The sequence below is a fragment of the Pelophylax lessonae genome (genome assembly GCF_965119305.1).
Source record: "Pelophylax lessonae genome assembly, chromosome: 6".
Lineage (NCBI taxonomy): Eukaryota > Metazoa > Chordata > Amphibia > Anura > Ranidae > Pelophylax > Pelophylax lessonae.
In genome coordinates this window covers 203,953,312-203,976,374 of record NC_138773.1, presented here as the reverse complement: position 1 = coordinate 203,976,374, position 23,063 = coordinate 203,953,312, and the positions used below count along the sequence as shown (strand labels likewise).

The window sequence follows — 23,063 nt, the reverse complement described above, 5'->3', positions numbered from 1 at the left end:
GGCCAGTGATAATAGCGAATATTCATTCGCTATTGTCATACAACTGGGTGGGCTCAGGAAGCAGTGCTCTGCGCCCCGAGCCCACCCTTTTTTGAAGCCTATTAGAGCCTCTGGCTCTAATCACGTGCTTAAAAAAAAAAAAAAAAAAAAAATCCCCCATTGGAATCCATGTGTCCAGCGCCCTGCATGTAGATTAGGGGGGCGGACGCATGGATAGGGGGGCCGTCCCTGCGCCCCCCAATGGATGGGCCGCCACTGGAGAGGAGTAACACTGGTAGTCCACAAGGCATTGCTTTTACTGGGTTTGCACTGAATGTGCTTATATGAGCAGAAAGGAGCGAAATTACCTCATCAGTCCCTTTACTGTCCAGTCAAAAGCTAGGTACAAGATAGTGACCAAGCTATATTTCTTAACTCCAGTGAAGTAAATTAGGGTCACCAGTATGGCACTTCTCTGGTGGGGCTTTGTAAATCTCAGGGCTAGTTCGATACAATTACACATCTTTTGGCAGGTAAAACAGCTTCAATATACAGTTCATCATGTATTTCAACTGTATATTTAGCTGTTTACCAAGAGTTTAGCTTAAAATTATATCAGAAGTTCATGTACACCAGCCTTTATAGCAATTGCACAAAAATGCCTACTGTGACAACAGATACTTTCACTGCTGTAGTAGCCTGAAGTTCTACTAGCAAACACTACACACCCCTCAAGCAGACGACCTACATAGTTGGCAAAGTATGATTTTATATAAACATGATAAGCTAAATTTCTGTAAGCTCATTGACGATTTGTAGTGATCTACACTATATTGTCAAAAGTACCGGGACACCTGCCCTTTACACGCACATGAACTTTAATGGCATCCCAGTCTTAGTCTGTAGGGTTCAAAATTGAGTTGGCCCACCCTTTGCAGCGATACCAGCTTTAACTCTTCTGGGAAGGCTTTCCACAAGGTTTAGGGGTGTGTCTATGGGAATGTTTGACCATTCTTCCACAAGCGCATTCGTGAGGTCAGGCACTGATGTTGGACAAGAAGGCCTGCCTCGCTCGAATTCATCCCAAAGGTGTTCTATTGGGTTGAGATAAAGGCCAGTCAAGTTCCTCCACCTCAAACTGGCTCACCCATGCCTTTATGGACCTTGCTTTGTGCACTGGTCCAAATCATTTGGTGGAGGGGGGGGGGGGGGGATTATGATGTGGTGTTGTTTTTTAGGGTTTGGGCTTGGCCCCTTAGTTCCAGTGATGGGAAATCTTAAGACATCAGCATACCAAGGAATTTTGGACAATTTCTTGCTCCCAACTGTGTGTGAACAGTTTGGGAATGGCTCCTTCCTGTTCCAACATGACTGCGCACCAGTGCACAAAGTAACTTGTAACTTGCAAATATCCATTTGTGAAAACCAATATGATACAATGGTGTTTTTTTTTTTTTTTTTAAACAGGGGGGTAGAGTGGCTCCAAATGATTGGCGTTGGGCAGGAGACCGCCGGTAAATAAAATGGAGGTAGTCAGGTGATTGGTACATTCTGAAAAAACAATAATTCATGGAGAATTTGGCTATACATGGGGCAGTTGAGAAAAGCCAGGACCATTCTATTCCGCTACTGTAAGCAACTTATGAATGATACAATGCCCCTCACTACACAATACACTTATCCAACAATTATCTCCTCTCTAATGGTCCAAATGCATCACCTATGCACTTAAAGGGTAACTCGACTTTTATGGGGAAAAAATAGCAAATAAAAAAAAATAATATTACAACATATACAATTGGGACATAAGTCATATTATAATTAGATTTTATTAAAAAATGATTGTTTCTTTTCAATCAGTAGTGCTGTAATTTTCAGTAAAATGCAATGCAATATGGCCACTTGGAAGTGTTCAATGTGTACAAATTGCCCCCCAGAAGCATAATTTCCTGCTTGTGTGATTGGCTTACCGAGTCTGCACTAAGGCTTGCCATACACTATACAATTTTCTTATTCAATTTCCTTTAGATTTACCTTAAACTATGTAGTGCAAGGGCCTGCCTGACTGCATACAAATTGAAAGTGTTTAGGTTTGACCCTATATTACATGGTTTTGGTAAATCTAAAGGAAAGTTGAACAAGAAAATTGTATAGTGTATGGCCAGCCTAAGATACAAGTCAGATTTCAGGCATCCCCTGCAACACAAAATGTAATTTTTGGTGAGATACTCCGAATGGGAAATCACGTTTAAAGGGATGCAGACCCTGCCAATTTTCTCATTAATTTCAGCAGCTTATTGATAATTATGAAACCACTCCCATAAGATTAACTTTTCACATGGACACAGATAAACACACAGGGATTTCTTCAGACTAACAAAAGATAGGAATCTGCAACAAAGTTTGTTAAAATCCTTGCATTGTACATGGATCAGCCAGAGGGGAAGGGTTTTTTTCTCAACAAAAGTGGAGTCGCTCTTAAGCCACCATATTATAACAACAACAACCATTATAAACATTCATTAAAAAAAAAAAAAACAGAAAAAATATATATACAGTATATATTTCATAATAAGTAAATAGCCTGTTCTAAAAGGATAAACGACACTATATTTATGTGATTGTTTCGGTTCAGTTCTTCATGTCCTACACTCACCGGCTACTTTATTAGGTACACCTTGCTAGTACCGGGTTGAACCCCTTTTTGCCTTCAGAACTGCCTTAATTAATTCTTCCTGTCATAGATTCAGCAAGGTGTTGGAAACATTCCTCAGAGATGTGGGTCCATATTAACATGATAGCTTCACGCAGTTGCTGCAGATTTATGGACTGCACATCCATGATGCCAATCTCTCATTCCGTCACATCCCAAATGTGCTCTACTGTAATGAGATCTGGTGACTGTGGAGGCCATTGGAGTACAGTGAACTCATTGTCATGTTAAAAAAACAGTTTGAGATAATTTGAGTTTTGTGACATGGTGCATTATCCTGCTGGAAGGAGCCATCAGAAGATGGGTACACTGTAGTCATAAAGGGATGGACATGGTCAGCAACAATATTCAGGTAGGCTGTGGCATTTAAACAATGCTCAACTGGTACTAAGGGGCCCAAGGCGTGCAAAGAAAATATGCCCCACACCATTACATCACCATCACCAGTCCTAACTGAAGGCAGGGTGGATCCATGCTTTGATGATGTTTACGCCAAATTCTGACCCTACCATCTGAATGTTGCAGCTGAAATCGAGACTCATCAGACCCAACAAGATTTTTCCAATCTTCTACTGTCCAATTTTGGTGTGCCTGTGCTAATTGTAGCCTCCGTTTTCTGTTCTTAGCTGGCAGGAGTGGCATACGGTGTTCTTCTGCTGCTGTAGCCCATCTGCTTCAAGGTTCAATGTGTTGTGCATTCAGAAATGGTAAGCTGCATACCTTGGTTGTATTGAGTGGTTATTGAGTTACTGTTGCCTTTCTATCATCTCTAACCAGTCTGCCTATTCACCTCTGACCTCATTTACACAACTGTGTCTCACTGGATATTTTTTTGGCTATTTTTTGGACCATTCTTTATAAACCCTAGAGATGGTTGTGTGTAAAAATCTCAGTAGATCAGCAGCTTTGAAAATGAAATTGGCCAAAAATAAACTATTTTATGAGAAACATCTTTAAATCTCTTTAACCTTACCCAAGGCAGGCAAACAACAGGTCTCAGGGTAGAAAAACATATATGGAAAAAAAAAACTTTATTTAAAACCATAATATGAGCGTGCAGCTGGTATTCAAAGAATATACCAGCCATGTCAGGCCCATTGCTCTCACAGGCTCAGACAGACCTTTTAAACTTTACATAGAAGTGTTTTTTTTTTTTTCGGATTTACTTATAAAGCTTATCATGCACAACACAAACTGCCTATAAATATTTCTACAATCTTCTTTAGATTTACCAAAACTATGTAACGTGGGGAACTGTCTAAATCACAAGGCCTACGGGCCGAATCCAGCTCTCCTGGCCTTGTCATGTGGCCCCCACACCCGGTTTTGCAGCTAGAATGTGGCAGAACTCCAATCTGCCACCTCCAACTTTAACCCTCCACTTCCGCTCCCTGCAAGGTGAATTAAAGCTGCATACAAAGGGAGGTACTAGAGCCAGGCAAGGTGGGAAAGAGATGTAAGGGTGCTTTGGGGAGGGGGTTGGGGTTGCACACTGTGCATAGCGCACTCCTAAACCCTGTACTCTGTACACAGCACACCCCTGAACTTTGTATGTAACGCACTCCTGAACCCTGAACTCTATGCATAGCGCACTCCTGAACCCTGAACTCTATGCATAGCGCACTCCTGAACCCTTCACTCTGTACACAGTGCACTCCTGAGCTCTGCACTCTGTACATAGCATGTGTGTGTGTGTGTGTTGCACTTTTTGGTGAATTTCTTCTTTAGTGAAGACTAAAATAAATGGGATAGAGTTGTTTCTACAGCACTGGTAAAAATACTAGAGCTATGCATGGTAACAACAACATTAATACATTTGAATGTATATTTTGATTAGTTTCTTAAATTTCGAAAAGACCCTTCCAAGACCTCTGTCTCTGCAAAAGCTGCCCAAAGCCTAATGCCTCGTACACATGCATCGATTATTGGCCGGGAATTTTCGGCCAACGTCCGATCGGCCGATTTTTCTCAGGACTGAACTTTAACTTTATCCTATTCCGTGTCGCCCATTGATAAAGTTGTAAGTTATAAAGTATACTATATTGAACACTTATCACTGCTCAGGAAACAACCAGGATAATGTTTAATGAATGCCAGATAATCACAAAGATAACTCTAGAGATGACCTTGGAAGTCAGAGAAAGGGCTGTGAAATGAACTGTAAACTTATGAACAAAATAACAGTGTGTTAAAATCATTTTCACGTAGCTGTATATGGTTTGTGTGTAAATGGTAGGTGAAAATGCTGTTTTATGTATATAGCTTGTCTGAAAACAGGTTTCTTTTTTGCTGTGGACTCAAATCTTTGTTGAGCTTACCTTATTTTATGTGTTAAAATCATTCTCCCTTAATTGTATATGATTTGTGTGTGAATGGTAGGAGAAACTGCTGCAGAATCAGCTGTTTTATGTATCTTGCTTGTCTGAAAACAGGTGTTTTTTTTTTTTTTGCTGCAAAATCTTTGTGAAGCTCCCCTTATTTTATCAAACAATACATTAAAAAAAAAAAAAAACATATCCACACAATGAGCTATTTGTATTGCATTTTAGTAATGTTTTTCATCTTTAAGATGGATTCCAAAGATATCCATAAATGCGACTCTGGTGCAGTTCAATTAAAATGTGGCCACAAATTTTATCCTACTGCTTCAGAGACTGTGGGCAGTTGGGCACTATATTGCATGTATAGTGGCAGTATCCCAAAATACATTTTAGACTCTAATTTTCAACTTAGTTCACTTGGTTATGGGAATAATTATAGCTAGGTCACCAGAAACCGCAGTTTTCCATAAAGTCTGCAGTGACATCCAAAAACATTTACAAAGATTATCGTCCAATTTGACTTTGGTGGCTAGAATTTGCAACAGTTAATGGTGCCTCTTGACTACATTAAACAAAAACTGAATTGGATTATGATTAATGACAAACACATCTACATACCCAAAAATAATTAAACCAAATCTGATAAGATGTGGGACCAATGGATCTGATGCATATCAGGGGACGTGTGAGACCTTGGGGTAACAGGTCTTTGCCCCATAAGTATATTTCTTCCTTTCCTCTCTCTCTCCTTTCCATGTGTTTCCTATGTTTACTTACCTTTTTCTCTTTCTGTTAAGAAGTGACTATAACAAATAAATATGATTTCATTAGTCTTTAGGGATGATCGAACGGTTCGGGTCGACCATCGGTTCCACCCGAACATTGGGTGTTCGAAATTCGGCCGAATTCCGAACTTTTTGCGGTAAAAGTTCGCAATTCGTCCACCAGAACCGCCCAAAATGCAATGGGACAGGAACTGGGCTTTAAAAGCCAGTGATTGGCCCAGAAACATCAGTAAAAGCCGATAGGAGTGACTAGGGGGATCAGAGGTCAATCAGGAGTGAATATGCCACCCATACACCCCCCAGTATATAACATAGCCCGCCAAACCTCTAGAACTGTAATACAGAGGCTGTGGAATAGAGTGGAAGCATTTCTGTTACTCCTGCTGCTTGTAAAGCTCCAGGGTCATTTTGCAATTATAAGTGTGAGGAAAGGGATATGCAGTGTAGTTAGGGTACTATATACCACTATAGTTAGATTCAAAAATCTAGTTTTTGTAGGGATAGTAAAAGTGGCAGGGTGACCGTAGTGTAGTTTAGGGTGACCTGACTCTGCCATGTCAGGCTGACCATAGTGTAGTTTAATATGATCTGACTCTGCCATGTCAGGCTAACCGTAGTGTAGTTTAATGTGATCTGACTCTGCCATGTCAGGCTGACCGTAGTGTAGTTTAATGTGATCTGACTCTACCATGTCAGGCTGACCGTAGTGTAGTTTAATGTGATCTGACTGCCATGTCAGGGTGACCGTAGTGTAGTTTAATGTGATCTGACTCTGCCATGTCAGGGTGACACACCACCCTGTGAGCCCTGTCATTGCAACCTTTCTGGGAGGGTCTCTCCCCTCTCACCACCCCTCACTTTTCGATTACGTCCCTGGTTGCTTAGGGTTCCCGGTCTAGATTTCCGTATGGGTATTTAGTAGATTGATTTATTTTGACCCGCTTACGGTCTTTGGATCCTGCTCACCGCATAATTTTTATTGGTATTCTATTCAGCCTTGATTCTCTTTGAATCTACCTTCTTTGTGCTGTTTGAGCGGTTGAACCAGTGCTCCCAGAGGTGCTAAGCCGACCCCTTTTGTATATGTCTGACTACGTGGTCTTCAGTTTTATCACGTTCTGTTTTTAGTAATCGTATTTTATCCCTGACTATGGCCTTTGTCTTTGATGACGCCTTTGATGCAGAGATAAGGGCGACCTTTGGGAAGGACTCAACCACAGAGGAAACAGTAGAGGAAAACCTAAAAATACAGTTTCGAGAACACAAAAAACTGTTAATAAAATCTCTCAATAGAAGGTGGGACATTATGTCCCTTGAATCTTATATTGAGCAGGGAATTATCCAGAGAGGACTCAGGGAAAGGGTGATTCCAGCTTCACACCTACAAACAGACAGGTTCCTTGAGAAATGGAAGGATACATGTATTCAACATGGAATTAATATCATGCGATTAATTGTCGAGGAAGAGAAAATCCAGTTATCCGAACTTCAGGACCAAATTAAACAAACCACAGAGAAATTAGAGCCACTAAAAAACCTTGACGAGTTTGAACATCAAAACGACCTTTTGAAAAAGGAAATTGAAAGAGCACAAAAATCACTCCGTGCGACAAAACAGTCCAAGTTCCAACGGGACCTGGGTGACTGGGCAACAGGTGAAATCTTTGACCTGTCAGCACATAACAGAAGGGGTAGATCTAAGAGAAGAGGTAGAGGTTCGAGAAGCAGATCGTGGAATGAGTCCACAATATCAGGGAGTGAAGAGGAAGAGCGCTCGGTGTATTTTTTAGAGGGAGATCAGCCAGAGGAGAACCTACCTCCGGCAGCTCCCAAAAGCATCCTAAAAAAGACACAGAGAGGAAGGGGAGGCAGAAGAGGAAGAGAAGGGGAAGGAGAAAGAGAAAGAATAGTCACCAGACAGCAGAAGGACCGAACGAAAAGCCGGCGATGATTAGTTATAATTCCCCAAACAATTCCCCCACCGCCACCCCCCCCCCCTGTGGCAGAAACCATAGGGGATACATCTGTGGGAAAAAGCGATCAGAAAGTGATCAACCTCTCTCAATTCCCATTAGAGGCCAGACACATCAAATTATTACAAAGAGGCCTCTCATTTTCCCCGACAGAAAGTATGGACCACTTCGAGGTTTATAAAGATGTGTGTTTATACCTGAGGAAGGTCTACTACAAATTATTATACTCTGTCGAGGGAAAAACGATCGGGAGCGATCACACTCCAGATCCCGCAGACTTAGAGGCACTTGAAATTCTAAATTCCCTACTCGGGGAGTCTGAACCCGGGGATGACCTCTCCCAAGAAAATCTTCCAGGCTTGAGAAAAGCAAATATTACTATCCGCTCAACCTCAATGCCAAAATTTAGCAGCAATAAATGGATTGGTATATTCCTCTCATTAGTAGAAGAAGACCTCAAAAAGGTCAGATGGGATTGGTCACCCCCTGACAATCTCTCGAGGGAGGAGAGACGAGCCTTACAAGAACTTAAACACGCTACCGATCTTGTAATTAAAAAGAGCGACAAAGGTGGGAATGTTGTTTTACTATCTGAGGAGATGTATGAAGGTGAGGAGACTACTTTCAGACACACTAACATACAAAAAAGTTCAACAAGACCCTTTCCCTAGCCTAGTGAGAAGAGTAAATGAAAAACTAGACTTTGCTAAAGAGGCCAACTTAATTACAGGAAAAGAAAAAACTTACCTCAAGATCTCAGACTATAACATCCCCACCTTTTACGCAATTCCGAAAATCCACAAAAACCCACTTGAACCACCAGGGAGACCAATTGTGTCTGCAATCGGAGGCCCACTTGAAAGGGTGGGAAAGTACCTCGATTCTCTGATCAAGGAGATGGTGTGTGATCTACCCTCCTACGTTAGGGACACAGGAGACGTGCTCAATAAGATTCAGGATTTATACTTCGAAGAGGAGGTACTCCTAGTGGGGATCGATGTAGAATCCCTGTATACATTGATCCCCAATGAATGGGGCATCCTGGCGGTCCATCATTTCTTGGAAAAATACTTCCCCCTTAACGGAGCACAAAACAAATTCCTAATAGAAATCCTGGAATTCGCGCTCTGTAACATTACTTCCAATTCCTAGGCCAATTCTATCAACAGGTGAGAGGCACGGCCATGGGAGCACCCTGGGCCCCCTCGTATGCCTGCCTCCACCTGGGGATGTGGGAGGAAGAGACAGTCAGTGCCTCGTCCATGTACCACAGCCATGCCTTGACATGGCTGAGGTACATAGACGACGTACTGATGGTCTGGAAGGGCACGAAGTCACAACTTGAAACATTCCTGGACGAACTAAATACGAACAGTCGTAACATCCATTTAACGTACACAGCAGATCAGAACCAGATCTCTTTCCTTGATCTGAATATCCGTTTACAAAACGGTAAATTATTAACATCCACGTTCAGGAAAACAACGGCAGCAAACACCTTACTGAGAGCCGACAGCTCCCACCCTGAACCTCTCAAAAGGGGTATCCCGGTGGGACAGTTTATCAGGTTGAAAAGAAATTGCTCGGATATAGTGACTACCTTTCTGAAGCCCAAAAACTGTACACCAGATTTAGAGAGCGGGGTTACTCCCATAGGACATTACGTAAGGCCAAAAGGAAGGCAGGACTAAAAACCAGGGAACAACTCCTTACACCTAACACTGCCATACCTATGGAACAAAACTTGGTTACATTACCTCGCTTGATCACTAGGTTTGGCAATCAATGGCAGGAAGTCCGAGGAATATTGGAGAGACACTGGCATGTCCTTCAGAAGACTGACAGATTAAAGGACATTGTGGGCCCTAGACCATTGATGGTCGCAAGAAGGGCAAAAAATCTGGGGGACCATTTGGTACACTCCGAATTCAACAAGAATAACACACAGAGAAATTGGCTTACTGACCTCCCCAGAATAAAGGGAATGTTCCCCTGTGGCCATTGCCATATCTGTCAGTATGTTGAAAGAACCAACACCTTCACAGATGCATTTAGTTCCAAGGAATATAATATAACATCTTTTATCAATTGTAGTACTTCACGAGTACTTTACCAAATTACATGTCCCTGCAATAAGATCTATGTGGGTAAGACTAAGAGGACTCTCCGTATACGAATAGGTGAACATCTTAAAAGTATTAGGCTCAAAGAAGAAACCCCAATTGCCCAACACTTCATTGAGGAGCATGGAGGTGACCCAAAAGGGCTCAGGGTTAAAGGATTTTGGACACTGAATATCTCAGCGCTACGAGGAGACTTTGACAAAATACTCTTACGCCAAGAAAAAGCCTGGATATTCAGGCTTTGCACCTTGGCACCCCTGGGACTCAACAACGAACTGAGTCTCAAGGTATTCCTAGATCCTTGAATATATCCTTCAATACCTCCCCCCCATCGGGCTATTTGAGACATAGTCCCTGCACCAGGTGGAGTGCTGGCTTTGGGTGGTGTCCCCACATTGTACCCACCACCCATACTGACCCTAGGGGTCGGCTCTTTACTACTTGTGTCACTATTGCTACAAGGTAGTTTTTACTTGTCAATGTATGTTTATTCATTTTCTGTATTGCACCGTTTCATTAATAAAATTTGATTTTTTTGCACACACCACCCTGTGAGCCCTGTCATTGCAACCTTTCTGGGAGGGTCTCTCCCCTCTCACCACCCCTCACTTTTCGATTACGTCCCTGGTTGCTTAGGGTTTCCGGTCTAGATTTCCATATGGGTATTTAGTAGATTGATTTATTTTGACCCGTTTACGGTCTTTGGATCCTGCTCACCGCATAGTTTTTATTGGTACACTTTTTAGACCCCCCACTTCACTGGATTAACTGTTTTGAAAATCTCCAATAAACAGATTGAACATAAAGATGAATTCCAGGTATATATATTTTATACATAGTTACATTAGCCCAGTTTGGACCAATGTATCTACAGTATGTAAATGCCATACCTATCTGATGCCAGTGGCATCTGGAAATCACTGAAGTAGATACCGCTACTCCAGTAAATTCTACTTGCTTCTTTGCCGCGTATTCATGACTGCCCTGTTGCATGCTAAACAAAGGAAGAGGGCCGCTTGGCATGGGTGCCATTCAGAGTATGCTTTCCATTTTCTGAATGCATGGAAAGCTTACTCTGTTAGGAGAAGGCAGGGAACATAAGGTCACTGCCCTACCTGTCCACCTTGTCCAATAAGAGAACATTTTGAATTCATTCAGAAAATGCTAAACATTCTTTGAATAGCGTCCATGCTTAAAGGCCAATCTCCTGTGTTTAGAATGCAGCAGGGCAGCTGCAAGGTGCAGGACCCAGCAGCAAATATAGACCACTAGAGTAGTGGTGTCTACTTTACTGATTTACAACTTCCAAGAGCATTGGCCAGGTATGGTATATGCATATTTACATTGGTCCAAACTGGACTAATGCAAATAAGTGTAATAAATTCATAACTGGAATTCTTTGTTAGGACAACAGCCATGGGATTGGAATATGCTATTTTGTTATACCTTGTTTTGGCAACACCCTATTTTAGTATCTTGGTCTCACTGGTGTTGGAGAGTACCAAAAGAATAATGCATTCAGATTTTGGTTCATAAAAAAGTTTACAAACACTACTTTTGAGCAGACAATGAATACATAAATGTCATTTATTGTTATTGTTTGATCAACCCATGATAGAAGAAGGCATTCACAATAGTAATATCCAAAAATAATGACTGTTACAGATATTAAAATAAAGAATAATATGTGCCAATTAGCACTGAGAAGCTCAGATGTATCCACAGACTTCTAGAGAAAATCGTTGATGCGCTGTTGAAATGTTTTTCATTGAGATATTCAATAATGGTTAAAATTGCAGCTGTGGTTTCTTCACAGGTTGGTTTGATCTGATCGTCCGGAAGAACAAAGCCATGTGTTCCATTATCTCTTAACTCAAATGTGTATGGAAAAGGAATTCCTAGGTCAGTGGCCCAGTCCCTTGAGGAACCAGAGTTGAAATCTGTTAAATGAACAAACAGAAAAAATATACCCTGGTTACTGGCAATCAAAATCGCTCTCAGCTTGATGGGTAATAAAATAACTAACTATTAAAAAAATAAATCAAACCTCGCTCTACCTGCGCTCACAATAGTATGAACTTCAATATATAATAAAGAAAGCAGCTAGCACAATTCACTGGTGATTACACAATAGATATAACATTATGGGTACAGCGCTTTCAAATGAACATACTGTATAGAATAAAGTCCCAATCAATATAGTGCAAAATTTCCAGAACATGAAATCCAACAGGTGCGATTTTCACATACACAAAGTGCTGTTGAAGTCCTTCAAAAAAGTAAGTAAAGAACACACTGACCCTTCCCCTCAACAGCAGTCAAACAAGCTCAATGATCTCTGCTTCAAAGCACCACATCCACAGGGATATCAGATGTCTGCAGCCCACTTGGTATAGGGAACTCCACCACAGCAGAACCGCAGATCACACAGAGTTAGGGGTTAAAAAAAACTTAAATTGTGTAGTTTTTATGTACCTGGTTGGAGGCCAAAGTGCTGAGAGGGCTTCCCTCGTGGCTAAGTGCAGAGTGCCCCTGAAGGTGGTACCAGGGAGTGCTATGCTCAGAGAAGCGGGGGGGGGGGGGTTTCTAGCTGGATGGTGGCTGACGATTAGGATGTATTGCTGGGCAGGAGTTCCTCGGGAGCACAGGGTGAGACTTGCCAGTAGGGAGTGCCAGAAGCAGAGTCAGGAGCCAGGCCAGAAGTCATGCACGGAAGGTTAGCCAGGAGTAAGCAGCAAGCAGATTCAGGAGTCAGCCGGGGTCATTCCGGGGTCATTCAGTGAGCAAGCCAGAGGTCATGCATGGATAAGCAGGCAGAAGTGGAGTCACTGGAACAGGCCAAGGGTCAAAGCCGGGAATGGAGACAGGACAGGTTAAAGGCAAGCCAGGTCGGTAACAGGGAATCCAATAATATCAAGATCAGGAATAAAGGAACACATGGGGGGATGTGAAGATCATCCAGCAACAGCTCATGCTTCTGGCTTTAAATAAGCCACTGGGTGCCAGCTTCTGTCACGCATTGCGTGCACTTTGGTGCTTGCGCACTGATGCATGGTTCCTTGCGGCAGTTCTTGCCTGTGGGCACATGCGCATTAGCATTGGCAAATTCCTATGTGCCAATCTTCAGTTTTGCTGGGCATTTGCAGGTGTTCTAATCCTTTTACCGGTACATACATATTCGCCAGCACACCATTGATCTTGCAAAGCAGTCCAAAGAAACTTTTTATTGCAGAAAGGATCACATCAGAAACATTTCAACGTTTCGGAGTCATGCAGGACCCCTTCGTCAGGCATGTGAAGGGGTCCTGCGTGACTTCGAAACTTTGCAGTATTTCTGATGTGATCCTTTCTGCAATAAAAAGTTTATTTGGACTGCTTTGCAAAATCCATGGTGTTCTGGCAAATATGTATGTACCTGTGATAGATCCAGCATCCAGCTGGTGATCGCTTCAGCACCCACAACAGATATGCCTATATCCAGGAAGGTGTGCGGTGGGAATATGAACTTTACTAATCCTTTTACCAACTCTTCTCTGACAGTAGCATAATAGTGATAATAAACTTTATTTTAAAAAGTTTGCCAGAACACTCACAAACATAAGGATAACAATCGCATGTAATACAAGTTTTCCTCAGGAGTGCTTCCAACATTAACATGTCTGACTTCCACGATGGGGCAATTTCACGTGACCAAGCTCTACCCAACGCGTTTTGTCATATAGATGTCATCAGATGCCCCTGATGCTGTCTATATGACAAAACGCGCTGGATGGAGCTTGGTCATGTGACGTCGCCACGCCGTGGAAGTCAGACATTTTAATGGTTGGAAACACTCCTGAGGAAAACTTGTATTCACATGCTATTTTTATCCTTAATGTTTGTGAGTATTCTGGCGAACTTTTTAAAATAAATTTGGTAATCAGTAATACTACACAATGAAGTTTCTTTTAACCCTTAACTCCGCATGATCTTATTTTCTGCTGTGGTGGGGTTCCATATACCGGATATCTGATATCCCTGTGGATGTGTTGCTTTGGAGCAGAGATCATTGAGCTTGTTTGACTGCTGTTGAGGGTCAGTGTGTCCTTTACTCTCGGTGGAGGAATTCAACAGCAATTTGTGTTCATGAAAATCACACCGGTTGGATTCCATGTTCTGTAAATTTAGCACTATACTGATTAGGACTTTATTCTATATGTTTATTTGAAAGTGCTGCACCCATAATGTTGTAGCTATTATTAGACCCAAATACATAAATGTTATATATTGCAATCTAATTCTTTGATGCGGTGGCCGCATTCGTTTGCTTTAATATTTTTTACATTTATTTTCACCTGGTGATCCTGCCAGTAAGTCTGTTATTTTTCAACTTCCTTTAACAGACCAAGGTGTCCAGCAAAAGTGTCAGTTAGGGGGTTGAGACTAACTATTTAATGCTTATAGTGATGTTTACAATAATCTTCTTTTATTCATTTGTGAAAATGTTTTATCCCAAAAGAAAAAAAAATGTTGCTGTAACTGCTTATAAAGGGTTAGCTTGGAGTTAGGACCTAATTTTTCACTCAAGTCCCTCTAAATCTGCTAGTGCATCTAAGACTACATTCACTGCTGATCATTTTGTAGCTCTAAATTCCATAATCTCAACATCCAAAATTCTAAGCTTTTCAATTGTGTCTGTTCACACTTGAGTGTCGTGCCACTTGAAGTTTGATGCTTATAGTCTGAAAAAGTACATGAGCTCTTTTGAGCTACATGCTTCAAGAGTATTTTTTAGCCGCAATAAAATTCAATGGGATTGCCGGAAATTTGGCAAATACTTATGGAAGAACATATGGAAATATCATATCATGCATTTTTTTTCCTAGTAATTGACTAAAAGTAATGTAAAAAATGCTCAAGCTTTAGATGCCAGCAAAAACACTTGTACAAATGCTCAAAAAAAAATCCAGCAAAATTATCAAAGATGCTAAAGTCTAGTGTGAATGCAGCCTAACATTACCCTCTCCCCAGACTGACAATAAGGCTATCCAAAGGTGTCCCTGTTAGGTGTACGTTTAGTAAACTGAGATAAGCCGAGATCTGGATGATCACGGCTTGTCTCAGAGCATTGCCGGTTTAAATTACTGAGAAGAGTAGTGGAGAACATATTCTTCTCTTCTCATCTCAGTACACAAACGGCTTGCATTCACTGCAATAGAAACGGCCAGTTTAGTAACACATGATGTCACCTGATCACTGTGCTTCTCTTTGAAGATCTCGTCTTCCTGCTTCTCCAGCTCAGAGGTGGAGAATCAGGGGGAGAAGCTGTGTGATAAGAGGAAGAAGACTTCTTTCTTCCTATATATCAGCACCAGTGGGTTCAAAATAAATGTATATATTGTATGTATGTATGTATGTATGTATGTGTGTTTGTGGGTGTATGCATGTGTGTGTATATATATATATATATATATATATATATACGTATCTATATCTATCTATCTATCTATCTTATCTATCTATCTATCTTATCTATCTATCTATCTATCTATCTATCTATCTATCTATCTATCTATCTATCTATCTATCTATCTATCTATCTATCTATCTATCTATCTATCTATCTATCTATCTATCTATCTATCTATCTATCTATCTATCTATCTATCTATCTATCTACAGTGGGTACGGAAAGTATTCAGACCCCCTTAAATTTTTCACTCTTTGTTATATTGCAGCCATTTGCTAAAATCATTTAAGTTCATTCTTCTCCCTCATGAATGTACACATAGCACCCCATACTGACAGAAAAACACAGAATTGTTGACATTGTTGCAGATTTATTAAAAAAGAAAAACTGAAATATCACATGGTCCTAAGTATTCAGACCCTTTGCTGTGACACTCATATATTTAACTCAGGTGCTTTCCATTTCTTCTGATCATCCTTGAGATGGTTCTACACCTTCATTTGAGTCCAGCTGTGTTTGATTATACTGATTGGACTTGATTAGGAAAGCCACACACCTGTCTATATAAGACCTTCCAGATCACAATGCATGTCAGAGCAAATGAGAATCATGAGGTCAAAGGAACTGCCTGAAGAGCTCAGAGACAGAATTGTGGCAAGGCACAGATCTGGCCAAGGTTACAAAAAGATTTCTGCTGCACTTAAGGTTCCTAAGAGCACAGTGGCCTCCATAATCCTCAAATGGAAGACGTTTGGGACGACCAGAACTTTTCCTAGAGCTGGCCGTCCGGCCAAACTGAGCTATCGGGGGAGAAGAGCCTTGGTGAGAGAGGTAATGAAGAACCCAAAGATCACTGTGGCTGAGCTCCAGAGATGCAGTCAGGAGATGGGAGAAAGTTGTAGAAAGTCAACCATCACTGCAGCCCTCCACCAGTCGGGGCTTTATGGCAGAGTGGCCCAACGGAAGCCTCTCCTCAGTGTAAGACACATGAAAGCCCGCATGGAGTTTGCTAAAAAACACCTGAAGGACTCCAAGATGGTGAGAAATAAGATTCTCTGGTCTGATGAGACCAAAATAGAACTTTTTGGCCTTAATTCTAAGCGGTATGTGTGGAGAAAACCAGGCACTGCTCATCACCTGTCCAATACAGTCCCAACAGTGAAGCATGGTGGTGGCAGCATCATGCTGTGGGGGTGTTTTTCAGCTGCAGGGACAGGACGACTGGTTGCAATCGAGGGAAAGATGAATGCGGCCAAGTACAGGGATATCCTGGACAAAAACCTTTTCCAGAGTGCTCTGGACCTCAGACTGGGCAGAAGGTTTACCTTCCAACAAGACAATGACCCTAAGCACAAAGCTAAAATAACGAAGGAGTGGCTTCACAACAACTCCATGACTGTTCTTGAATGGCCCAGCCAGAGCCCTGACTTAAACCCAATTGAGCATCTCTGGAGAGACCTAAAAATGGCTGTCCACCAACGTTTACCATCCAACCTGACAGAACTGGATAGGATCTGCAAGGAGGAATGGCAGAGGATCCCCAAATCCAGGTGTGAAAGACTTGTTGCATCTTTCCCAAAAAGACTCCTGGCTGTATTAGATCAAAAGGGGGCTTCTACTAAATACTGAGCAAAGGGTCTGAATACTTAGGACCATGTGATATTTCAGTTTTTCTTTTTTTAATAAATCTGCAACAATGTCAACAATTCTGTGTTTTTCTGTCAGTATGGGGTGCTATGTGTACATTCATGAGGAAGAAGAATGAACTTATGATTTTAGCAAATGGCTGCAATATAACAAAGAGTGAAAAATTTAAGGGGGTCTGAATACTTTCCGTACCCACTGTATCTATCTATCTATCTATCTATCTATCTATCTATCTATCTATCTATCTATCTATCTATCTATCTATCTATCTATCTATCTATCTATCTATCTATCTATCTATCTATCTATCTATCTATCTATCTATCTATCTATCTATCTATCTATCTATCTATCTATCTATCTATCTATCTATGTATATATATATATATATATATATATATATATATATATATATATATATATATATAGTTTGTATATATACAGGGCTACTATGTCGGCTGCAGAGGTAAGGACGTTAATTGCCTCATCCTGAACAGCTGATGTCTTTCAACGTCCTAACACCTTTCTGGCTACCTCTGTAGCCGACACCCTATAGTAATTTGTGAATTTTCTAAACCAGGTGGAAATGTATCTCCTGTCTGTGACAACATCCACAGATTTACCTGACTTCCTGTCACATAATATACATATATATATATATATATATATACTGTATGTACTGGTGTGTATATATATATATATATATATATATATATATATATATATGCATACTGTATGTACTGGTGTGTGTATGTATATATATATATATACTGTACGTACTGGTGTGTGTATATACAGTGCCTTGCGAAAGTATTCGGCCCCCTTGAACTTTGCGACCTTTTGCCACATTTCAGGCTTCAAACATAAAGATATAAAACTGTAATTTTTTGTGAAGAATCAACAACAAGTGGGACACAATCATGAAGTGGAACGAAATGTATTGGATATTTCAAACTTTGTTAACAAATAAAAAACTGAAAAATTGGGCGTGCAAAATTATTCAGCCCCTTTACTTTCAGTGCAGCAAACTCTCTCCAGAAGTTCAGTGAGGATCTCTGAATGATCCAATGTTGACCTAAATTACTAATGATGATAAATATAATCCACCTGTGTGTAATCAAGTCTCCGTATAAATGCACCTGCACTGTGATAGTCTCAGAGGTCCGTTTAAAGCGCAGAGAGCATCATGAAGAATGAGGAACACACCAGGCAGGTCTGAGATACTGGTGTGGAGAAGTTTAAAGCCGGATTTGGATACAAAAAGATTTCCCAAGCTTTAAACATCCCAAGGAGCACTGTGCAAGCGATAATATTGAAATGGAAGGAGTATCAGACCACTGCAAATCTACGAAGACCTGTCCGTCCCTCTAAACTTTCAGCTCATACAAGGAGAAGACTGATCAGAGATGCAGCCAAGAGGTCCATGATCCCTCTGGATGAACTGCAGAGATCTACAGCTGAGGTGGGAGACTCTGTCCATAGGACAACAATCAGTCGTATACTGCACAAATCTGGCCTTTATGGAAGAGTGGCAAGAAGAAGAAGCCATTTCTTAAAGATATCCATAAAAAGTGTCGTTTAAAGTTTGCCACAAGCCACCTGGGAGACACACCAAACATGTGGAAGAAGGTGCTCTGGTCAGATGAAACCAAAATCAAACTTTTTGGCAACAATGCAAAACGTTATGTTTGGCGTAAAAGCAGCGCAGCTCATCACCCTGAACACACCATCCCTACTGTCAAACATGGTGGGGGCAGCATCATGGTTTGGGCCTGCTTTTCTTCAGCAGGGACAGGGAAGATGGTTAAAATTGATGGGAAGATGGATGGAGCCAAATACAGGACCATTCTGGAAGAAAACCTGATGGAGTCTGCAAAAGATCTGAGACTGGGACGGAGATTTGTCTTCCAACAAGACAATGACCCAAAACATAAAGCAAAATCTACAATGGAATGGTTCACAAATAAACATATCCAGGTGTTAGAATGGCCAAGTCAAAGTCCAGACCTGAATCCAATCAGGAATCTGTGGAAAGAACTGAAAACTGCTGTTCACAAACGCTCTCCATCCAACCTCACTGAGCTCGAGCTGTTTTGCAAGGAGGAATGGGCAAAAATTTCTCGATGTGAAAAACTGATAGAGACATACCCCCAAGCAACTTACAGCTGTAATCGCAGCAAAAGGTGGCACTACAAAGTATTAACTTAAGGGGGCTGAATAATTTTGCACGCCCAATTTTTCAGTTTTTTATTTGTTAAAAAAGTTTGAAATATCCAATAAATTTCGTTCCACTTCATGATTGTGTCCCACTTGTTGTTGATTCTTCACAAAAAATTACAGTTTTATATCTTTATGTTTGAAGCCTGAAATGTGGCAAAAGGTCGCAAAGTTCAAGGGGGCCGAATACTTTTGCAAGGCACTGTATATATATATATATATATATATATATATATATATAGTGTATGTACTGGTGTGTGTATGTATATATATATATATATATATATATATATATATATATATATATATATACTGTACGTACTGGTGTGTATATATATATATATATATATATATATATATATACTGTATGTACTGGTGTGTGTGTATATATTTATATATAAATATACTTTATGTACTGGTGTGTATATATATATATACATATATATATATATATATATATATACTGTATTTACTGGTGTGTATGTGTATATATATTAATACGTGTGTGTGTATATATATATATATATATATATACTGTATGTATGTATGTATATATACTGTGCATGTGTGTGTGTATAGATATGTTTTCATGTGTCAGAACATGTCATTACGAGTACTTTTAAACTTTAGTTTCACTTTTTAAACTTAGGGGCGGCTGTAATCTCACACAGTCTCGTGAGATTACAGGCAGTCCACCCAGTTATACACAGATCACGGCAGTTCTCAGAGAAAAAAATTCTCCTCTGATCACCCTGTGAGAAGTGAAGTTCTCTGCCTTCTAAACTGGGTGCCAGAGGAGATATTTTTTCTCTGAGAACTGCCGAGAAGTGAACTGAGAGAAAACTTCTCAGTTTACTAAACGTACACCTTAGGCTCAATTCACACCTATGCGTGTTGCTTTTGAGTGTTTCTGTAGTGCATTTTGCTGTGCTTTCCATGGTTTTTACTGCAATTTTGCTGCAATTTTACAATGGGTTGCGCTTTTTTTTGGAAAATTTGTTGTTGGGCAGATTTAAAAATTCATAATGCAACTCGTTGTAAAATCGCGACAAAATCCTGGCAAAAACGCACTACATGCTTCATTGAAGTCTATTGAACCGAAAAAGGAAGAAAAGCAGTTTTCCGTTAAAAAAAAAGCACCTAACCTATTCCAAAAACGCAGAGGAACAAAAAATGCATTGATGTGAATGTGTTCCATAGCAACCCATGTTAAAAAAATGTCCTGCATTTCAGCAAAAAGCATGAAAAACGCATTGGTGTGAATGGAGCCTGAGGCTGGCTACACATTATACCATAATTTCCTTAACTACTGAGAAGCATAGGCTCATTTATGACCAACTAATAAACCGATACCTTGCCCCCCAAAAGACACAGAAGCTGATTAAGTTGGAAATAGGGCAAGGCCACAGCTTTATTGAACTTTGCAAAAGTAACAACTTTTAAAATGTACCAAAATACAATGCCAGTCACAGTTCTACCGTGAGCACCCGACAATGCCAGTCACAGTTCTACTGTGAGCACCCATAAAACATAAACTTACATAGTCTAAGAGGCCTGTCCTTACCATCAGTGACGGACAGGTGTTAGACTGACCCCCAGAATTTAATTTGAGGGCATAGCCCATAAAGCAACATCAATTGCTGGCAAGATCAAAACCGCCACTAAAGCTGTGACAAAACATCACAACGGGCGGGAGGGTGGTCAACTCTTGTGACAGCTGAATCTCCTCAGAGCAATTGGATGTGCCCCAGCATAGCCTTTTCCTAGAGTTCAGGCTCCACTCATTCACCTCAGGTCTTTGTAGATAATCCCAAGGGAGCTACTTAACTTCCCATTTAGGTTCACTCCCACAGTGATGCCATTCTTCCTGCAGTCAAGGCTCCCTTTCCCTAAAAGGAGGTTCAAGTGGCCTTCATTAAACCTAGCACTTCAAGTATGTAGTGCAAGGGTCTGCCTGACTGCAATCAATTTGAAAATGTTTAGGTTTGACCTCATATTATATGGTTTAGGTAAATCTAAAGGAAAATTGTACAAGAAAGTTGAATAATGTGTGGCCAGCTTTAGATCTCCAGTAGAGAGGAGACGTTCTAAGAGAGGAATATTGCTACTGGTTGGATCACTAGGTAAAAATAAAGGCCTTCCTATTTACTGGCAATATTTACAGTTGGTTGTAATTGTGGGTTTAGAACAGGTGACAGAAGAGACTTAAACTGTGAGAGCGGGGATTTTGTAGGTTGGGTAGCTCAGTGTTGTCTGTCATGTCTGTGAAGGATCTGTCCAGGTCATGGTATAGCAAGTAGTAAAAAGGGCTTGCTTATGCTGCCTGTATGTTAAACTTTACTTTTTAGTGTGTAAGCAAGCTGTCAGCTGTCCTCATGTCCCATACTTCCCATTCACACCACAAATGTTGTGGTGTGAATGGGAAACAGAGAAAACATGTAAAACTAATGAGATCTAAGGCTAGAGATGGCCTTGGGGTTCACCCGGCGGTTGGTTTGCGGCAAATTTTGCTTGTTCCCGAATTCGCAAAAATGCCGCCATTTTCTTTTTCATTCAGAAGAACTTTGACCCATGACACAGCCGTCAGGTGGAACGGGACAGACAATTGAAACATTCCAGCAAATGGACAGTCCCCCTACCCTATAAATAGACCCGATCTGGCGGCCATTTCACATTTTCACATTCCGCTTTCTGCCAGTGTAGGGAGAGGTCTGCTGTGCTCGTCAGGGAGAGTTTACTAGACACATGTAGCGCTGTGAAGATCCACAAAAGTCCTTTTCAGGGCTGGTATTTTTCGGTATAGGTCTACTAGTATCTTTTGAGCTTAGGGACAGGTATCCTGTGGTTGCTTTAGGGGCAGTTAGAGATCGGCTGCAGTCACACACAAATCGCTTTGTCAATGTCCACAAAAGTCATTCAAAATGCTCCAATGTCGTTATAGGGTCTATTACAGTCTCTTTACTATAGGGGCAGGTATCCTGTGGTTGTCACAGATGTGTGAATGGACCCTATATGTATTAGACAATGTATTTACCGCTGCTGTCAGTTCTGGCTGATTTATGAAAAAAATATATATTTTTTTTGCTGTAAAAAAAAAAAAAAACATTTAGGGCAACTTTTTCAATTGCAATACTTCTGTTATGACATTGTCCATGTGCTGGGACTATTTGTGCACAGCTGGTACGTCTTTTGTGGCTGCAAATATGACCTAAAGGTTTTCAAAGTTCGCCTCCCATTAAAGTCAATGGGGCAAGCCGTGAACTCGCGGTTCGCGGACTTTTGAGAAGATTTGTGGCTGGCATTCGCGAACCGCCCCGGCCGATGTTCGTCCATCACTATCTAAGGCACAGTCAACTGGATTTGTTCTGTTCTTCATGTTGAATATGTTTCACAATTTTTCCTCCGGCCTACCTCTTCAGTTCAAATAAGTGGTAGGAACATGCCCCAGCATTTATTGTCTACCATATTGTTTTAACACTATGCAAAATTACAGCTCTTAGGATGGCTTCATAATAATATTCAAATGCTTTATATGCTAGTGTTGGCAAGCACAAAAAATAGTTACGCCAGAACTTATAACACCAGACTTACATAATATGTGAGATGCTGACCCAACTCTATAGTTTTTGCCATGTATCTGTGCCAGTCTGGCTGCAGCCTTTTCCCCAACAGACAGCTGCAAAATAAAAACATTGAAAAAAAAAAAAAAAACATTTTGATATGTGTACTTTTTAAGAAAAAAAAGAAATTTACAAGATTGGGAAAAAAGCAGGTTTGAGGTTACCATAATCGCTCTTGAGATAAATATAATAAAGGCTCACAAAAGGAATGATAGACAACTAACATAAAAGACTAT

At 40.8% G+C, this 23,063-nt stretch overlaps 2 protein-coding genes across 2 annotated transcripts in view; both read right to left on the bottom strand.

The window, feature by feature from the left end:
* LOC309558932 (uncharacterized protein) overlaps positions 1-23,063 on the bottom strand; it is a 754,545-nt gene that overhangs the window by 343,628 nt on the left and 387,854 nt on the right. The window lies entirely within an intron of this gene.
* The window catches only part of LOC309558935 (carboxypeptidase O-like), a gene marked incomplete at both ends in the record, with an annotated part of 55,843 nt that continues 44,342 nt past the window's right edge, over positions 11,563-23,063 (bottom strand). The window contains 2 exons of the mRNA XM_082262032.1: positions 11,563-11,834; positions 22,799-22,883. Coding sequence (XP_082118158.1) covers positions 11,563-11,834; positions 22,799-22,883 — 357 coding nt within the window. The remainder of the gene's footprint in view (positions 11,835-22,798; positions 22,884-23,063) is intronic.